The sequence below is a fragment of the Lactuca virosa genome, chromosome 6 (assembly GCF_052849685.1).
Source record: "Lactuca virosa cultivar CGN04683 chromosome 6, Lactuca_virosa_CGN04683_v6, whole genome shotgun sequence".
Lineage (NCBI taxonomy): Eukaryota > Viridiplantae > Streptophyta > Magnoliopsida > Asterales > Asteraceae > Lactuca > Lactuca virosa.
The window spans coordinates 81,074,541-81,081,910 of NC_136431.1; the positions used below are offsets into that span (position 1 = coordinate 81,074,541).

General features: G+C 34.9%; 1 protein-coding gene across 1 annotated transcript; it reads left to right on the top strand.

The window, feature by feature from the left end:
- The first annotated feature begins 439 nt into the window (after positions 1-439).
- Positions 440-1,299, top strand: LOC145120648 (uncharacterized). Its single transcript, XM_079056452.1, has one exon. The coding sequence runs from the start codon at positions 452-454 to the stop codon at positions 1,190-1,192; it is 741 nt and encodes a 246-aa protein (XP_078912578.1). The 5' UTR covers positions 440-451; the 3' UTR covers positions 1,193-1,299.
- The last annotated feature ends 6,071 nt before the right edge of the window (positions 1,300-7,370 follow it).

Here is a 7,370-nt window from a genome sequence, read left to right on the forward strand (position 1 = left end):
GTCAATGCTAATACAATGTTATAAACTTCCTAAAAAATATAAGTTTCTTTATGTGACTATAAAAATAAATCCAAACAATATTTTAAGATTACAAGACTTTCGAACTCTTGTAATCATAATATCATTTTTTATTTTTTCATTAAAATATACACATCAGTTTTTTTATTAAGCAAGCTATTAATTTAAAACCTTAAAACTCGACAGATTAATAAGGTTTTACACCGTGGAATATATGTTATACTAAAGACAAAAACTTCAAGCCAAATTAAATCCATAATCTCCCTTAACTTTTGACAGTTTTACCACACGTAGCAACCTTAGTCAGAAACCTCCTGCCACGTGCGCACCACGTGCCGTCTCTACAGCCCCTCCATCCTTGCAAGCTAGCTACAGCACTTCCACTTATATCCCAATCAATTCACTCCATCAACATCATCGATACACAACGTAAATGGCACCAAAGAAGAAATCTGTAAGTACATTGGTGAAAACCACCAAGAAAACCATACAAGAAACAGTTCAAGTTTCTGTGGTTGATCAAACCACCAAAAAACCAATCACCAGAGGCCTTTCATCTAAAGAAAAAGTCGAAGTCATCACTGTAAAAACCCCAATAGAGAAAGAAACCCTAGAAGATGATGACACCCAGTTAGAAGAACTAGAAGATGGAGATGAAGATATTGTAAATGGTGGAGTAACGAGAGAAATCAAAGTTCAAGATGCCACTCCGACTCCGACCCCAGAAAAAAAGGAACAACCCAAGAAAACCACCACCCGTCAGGGCGGTGGGAGGAAGAAGGCGGAGGAGAATGAGGGTAAGAAGAAGAGGAAAAGGAGAAAGGTGGGGGAGAGTAGTGGTGGTGGTGAAGGATATAAGAGGTACCTGTATAGGGTGTTGAAGCAGGTGCATCCTGATTTAGCGATATCGTCGAAGGCCATGACGATTATCAGCAATTTAATGGCGGATATGTTTGAAAGGCTGGCCGAGGATGCGGCACGGTTGTCGGATTACAGCAAGAAGACGACAATGACGGCGAGGGAGATTCAAGGGGCGGTGAAATTGGTGGTGCCGGGAGAGCTTGGAAAGCATGCAGTTGCAGAGGGGACTAAAGCTGTCACCAGCTACATGTCATACGGTGGCGGTGGTCGTAGTCGTGGTGGTGGTCGCGAATCGGAGTCTCAAACTTTTTAGGATTTGTGTCGTGGGTTAATTTTACTTTTTTAGTTTTTATTAGTTGTAGAATCTTGTTGTCATCGAAGTAGCTGTAGCTAGTAGGACCTGTGTTTACATTTGTGTATATTTGTTGCTAACCTTTATTTACTAAAACTTTGGTTCGTATTATTCCAGCAAAAGAACAAAATTCATAAATATTCCGGCAACACAAACATCCAAAATGCATTGAAATTCCAACAGAACATGATGAAAAAAGCAAAAATATTCCAGCAAATTAAACACCAGCAAAATTCCAACAAAACAACAGCTTGTAGAATGTTAATTTCTTAAGTTTTTTTTTGCACTATTAAAAAATTAAGGGTTGTTTTAGTTACGGAAAAATTGGCTGTTTTTCGGAAAAAATTTCGAGAATTTTGAAAACGCGTTTATTTCGTATATTTTTCTAAATTTTTTATGGAAAATGAAATTTTCCGTTTTCTAAAATTACAAAGAAATTAGAAATTTTTGGAAAACCAATAATTATTGTTTTCCACAATTTTCTAATTCCAAAATTTTTTTACAATATAAACACACATCCACTTTCATCTCTACCTACCTCCACCTTAACATCTCTACCTACCCACACATACCCACTCTCAAGCCCATCCCCCACAAACAAACACACATCCACCCACAAACACACAGACCCACCCACCCACCCCCACAAACACACACCTACCCCCACCCCCACAAACAAACCCATCCACCCACAAACACACACACCTACCCCAACCCCACCCACACCCCACCCCCACAAACACACACACCCACACACACACAACCACACCCGCACCCACCCTCACAAACACACACACAACACACACACACACCCACAAACACACAACCAACACCAACATCACCCCTACCTACACCCCAACAAACACACACACCCAACCCCACAAACAGACCCCCACCTCAACCCACACCCCCACAAACACCCCCCCCCCCACACACACACACAGAAACACACACCCTCCCACCCAACATCACTACCACAATCACCGACCACCATTACACCATCACCAGCACCGCTGCCGCCGTCATCACCACCTCTGCCATAGTTGCCGCTGCCACCACCATCGCCATCATCGACACCACCACTGCCCCCATCCCCACCCTACCACCGCTACCGTTTTCTAAAAATGAAAACCAATATACACATCTAAACACGTTTTCTAATTTTCTAAAACTAAAAATGAAAAAATGAATAAGTTTTAACTAAACGTGTTTTCTAAATTTTCCAATGAAAACTGAAAACGAAAAACAAAAACTGAAAAGGGAAAACGAAAAACGGAAAATGAAAATTGTTTTTCCGTAACTAAACGCAACATAAGGCTTTAATTACGGCACAATCCGTAGGTATTCCGTAGTTATACGGTGTTGCTACGGAAAATGGGCTGTAGCATAAACGTCTGCGGCAAAATAATGCCTACGGATTAGCTACGTATTACCTACGGAAAAAGTCGTAGGTACAATAGCCACGAAAATAAACAGCTAGGGATTTCCTACGGATGACCAACGGAATTCAAGTTCAACTTTTTCCTATGGAATAGTTACAAAAATAAATAGCTACGGATTAACAACGGGAGTTAATTTGACTAAAATTGACTTTTTTCTTACGGAATACCTACATCCTATTTAGCGACGAATATTCCGACAAAAATCCGTCATTAAATTAGTAAACAAAAAAAGTTAAAAAAAAATTCCATTTTTCCGTTTAAAATGCACAAAAAAAAAAACTCCAATACATTAAATTTATAATAAAAATTTTATTCAACCACAAAACTAATAAACATTACAATATACATTGTCGGTTATAGTATTGTACTTTGCATTTACTCAATTTATTTCATAAAAGTGACTTAAATACAAACCAATACAATTCATACACATACAATACATTTGAATGCATTATACACACACATAAATATATACATACACATACATAAAAACATACATACATACATACATACATACATATGCATATGCATACACACACACACACACACATATATATATATATATATATATATATATATATATATATATATATATATATATATATATACACACACACACACACGTACACACATACACACATACATGTACATACACATACATACATATACATACATACACATACATACATAAATACATACATACACATACATATACATACAAATGTACATATATATTTCCCCTTAGTATCATCATCTTTCATTATTTATACATTAAACATATTTTTTTCGTTTAATCGTTTGTGTGTTAAACACATTCGTTACCATTATTATATATTATCATTATGTTTATAAATATTATTATTAGTATGACTTTTAATTGTTCGTGTCTTAAATGTGTAAAAAAACGATCCAATATTTTTTTTAAGACGATTATTAATGAAAAATAATAATAATGGGAATAATAATAATAATAATAATAATAATAATGAAAATTAATAAATATGTCGGTATTCTGTAGCTATTATGTAGCTTTTTCCTCCGTCGATAGTCTGTGGTTATTCTGTAGCTAATTACGTACGGAATACCTACGGATTTACTATTGTCGCTAATCTGTAGCTATTCTTATTCTGTAGGTAATTACCTACGCAATACCTACAGATTTACTATTGTCGCTAATCTGTAGCTATTCCATAGGTAATTACCTACGGAGTACCTACGGATTTACTTCTATCGCTATTCTGTAGCTACCCCGTTACTAAATTAGGACATCCCATTCCGTAGGTAATTACCTACGGAAATTTTTCGTAGTTATTTTATGTAGGAAAACACCTTGTTTTCTAGTAGTGTTGTCAACTAGAATAAATAAAACTTGTAATGCCCTAAAGTTATGAAGTTATAGGGTCTTTAGGCCATGTGGAGTAGTCTTCATGAGACTTCCTGGTTCTCCAGTCACAACGACCACGATGATCAACACTACTTCGGTGGTCTGTTAACCATCGTGGTGAATTGTGGCATAGAACACAGACGAAAACGGCCAATGGGTAGGCAAGGCAAGGTTTGACTTGTTGACTAGTCGTTTAAATGGCTAAAATGCATTTTTTTTCTTTTTAATTTTTAGTACATTTTCACCTATAAATACAATCTCATACGACAATATTATACACACTATTCTTCTCTTTTATATTGTTTAACAACACAAAAATAAAAAAATTAATTTAATTTTGATTTGGATGCTAATGGGTAGTATCACAACATTCTTTAATGTTGTGCAAAACATAACCGATGAAGATCATACTAATATTATTAACACAAGATCGGTTCTCAATCAAGATCGACAAGCTTTTTGGTACATAATTATTATGTCGATAATTGTCTTTATAATGATGCAGTATTTGAATGTCGTTTTTGTCTTAATATTACATTATTTTTACGTATTAGTAGTGTTTTAGAGGCGGGATATGAATATTTTCGACAAAAAATCATATGCTAGAGGTAGAATGAGTTTTAGCACTGTACAAAAATGTGTGGCTGCACTTAGATATTTAGGATACGGTATAGTTTTTGATACATTAGACGAGTATTCGAAAGTATCTGAGAGAACCGCAATTGAGTATGTAGATTATTTTTGTGCATGTGTTTATGAGTTTTTTCACAAAGAATATTTGGGCAAACCTATTGTAAGTGATACTGAAAAATTGTATTTGACACATGAAGAGAGGCATTGATTACCAGGATTGATAAGTAGCCTAGATTATATGCATTGGGCAATGTCTAAATGTATGCCACGATATATATATACCTGAGTTTATATAGGTGAGCCGACTATGATATTGGAAACTATTGCATCTTAGGATTTATGGATGGGGCATTCGTTCTTTTAGGTTGCAGGGACTAATAATTATCGTAATTTTCTTTGCCAGTCCCCCATTTTCAACGATCTATGGGTCGGAAAGGCACCTGATATGTCCTTCACGGTGAACAGTTATAAGTACAAACATGGTTACTACCTTTGTGATGGGATATACCAAGATTACTCCACCTTTGTGAAGGCATACATGGTACCTCGAACTGAAAAATAAAAGATGTTGACAAAAAAGCAGGGATTTGCTAAAAAGGATATAGACAGGTTAGTTGGAGTCTTCAAGCAGAAACAACATATAGTGAAACAAGCTGCACGACTCTGGAGAATAGCGTAAGGTTAAAACAATAACATATGCATGTATTATAATGCATAATATTATTATTGAACATGAAGGTAGAGCGATTTGCACGTACGATAAGAACAACATAATTAACCCGGATCAACAATTCATTCTCGGTTCGGTTAAATTCTTACAAAATTAGCTGAAATTCAAAATGTTGAAATGTATCATGTCTTCAAGAAGACATCGCTGAAGTGGAGCATCTATACCAAAAAAAGCATGAACAAAGACTATTAATATCTTTGAATTATGTTTTTATGAAACTTTTTTTAAGTAATTTAGGATTATTTTTTGAATGTTTGGTAATTTTTTTCTATGTTTTTTTTATTATTTTAGTTTCTTTGTGTTTTTTACTTTTATGCATGGTAATGTTTTTATTTTAATTTAAAATCTAGCATTGTCATTACATTTTTCATTTAAAATTCATTTAAAAAGTGAATATACCTCACAAAAATATATAAGCTTAGGTACCCAAACCTACTATACTACGTCCTTTTGGTATCATATATGCATTGTAATCGTCCAAAGTTCTTAAAATTCAACTTCTAACTTGATTTACTTCCAATTTTTTAGAAATTTTACTGTTATCTTCCTCTTACATAATTTTTATTTGCAACTCTATTATATATAACTTGGTAGGTGTTCGACAAAAAAGATGTGATGTAAGAGTAACATAATGGTGAAATTTCTAAAAATATTAGAAGTAAATCAAGTTAAGAGATATATTTCAAGAACTTTGGATGATTACAATGCATATATATGATACAAAAACAACTTAATATGTCGGGTTTGGATACCATATCTAATATACTTGTCACAACTAGCAAATTAGGGTTAGATCTTAATTCGTGTACAAGTTGATTCATCCATGTAAACTTACAAGGACCCAGCTAGTAAAATTCAAACTACGGCGCCATTTAAGTTCATACTTTCATATATTGTGATTCAAACCCAAAACTCGATCCAATAAGCCCTCAACTTAGTTCTTTTGGGCGATAAGACATTCTTATTGGGCCGAAAACATATACTAGGACCTTAGTTGGGCCGATAATTATTATTTTTGGGCCTTTTGGACCAAAAACCCTTTTCTAAGCTTTAATGAGTCGAGAATCCTTCATGGGGCCAAACCAAATCGAAACCCACCATGTTGGGCTACTCTCTTGGGCCAAATATCCCTCTTGGATTGGGGCCCACCTTTAAAAAAAAGGGATAAAATGGTGAATTATATGGGCTTGCCACCTCATTTTTGCATGGCATGTATCCATGCATTTGTCTATTATGTATCTAGGAATTGAAAATTATCCACCAAACATCTAGATTTCAATCTCTCTTCTCTCTTTCTCTACTCACGGCCAAACCCCCCCTTATCCCACTTCACTTTTCATTTCAAACAACCCAAAATCCTCTCATCTCTCTCTAGAACTCAAAGAAAATTCCTCCCTTCTTCCTCTAGAAACCGTGAGAGTGTGTGTGTGTTCAAGAATTCCTCATCAAAGATCATAACTTGGTAAGTTTACTTCACATTCAAGTAGTTTTATTCCATTTTATGCTAAGATCAATCCTCAAAACCACACTCTTTTCGTGTTTATGCTCCTAGAAACCATCTTGGGTTCAAAAATCTCTTCAAGATAGCAAGATAGGTTGAAAGTTCCATCTTCTTCTTCATCCACCTCTCAAAACCCTCAAGGTGAGTTCATACCCCCCTTGTTTTCGGTTTTATAATGTTTGGGGGGAGGATACAAGTGCTTTTGTGTTAGATCTATGTATATGTGCACGTTTATGTGTTTAACTTTTAGATCTTTACTTGAAAATGAAGTTTATCACTTAGATCTTCATAAATACCATGAGAAAAGTATATTTTGTCTCATATATTATATGTAAACTTGTAGATCTGGGATTTGTACACTTAAAATAGCAAAAACAAGTGTTGTGAACAAACTTGGATAACTTAAACTCAAAAATCAGCCCTTGACAGAAAAGTTTTGGTCCAATCTC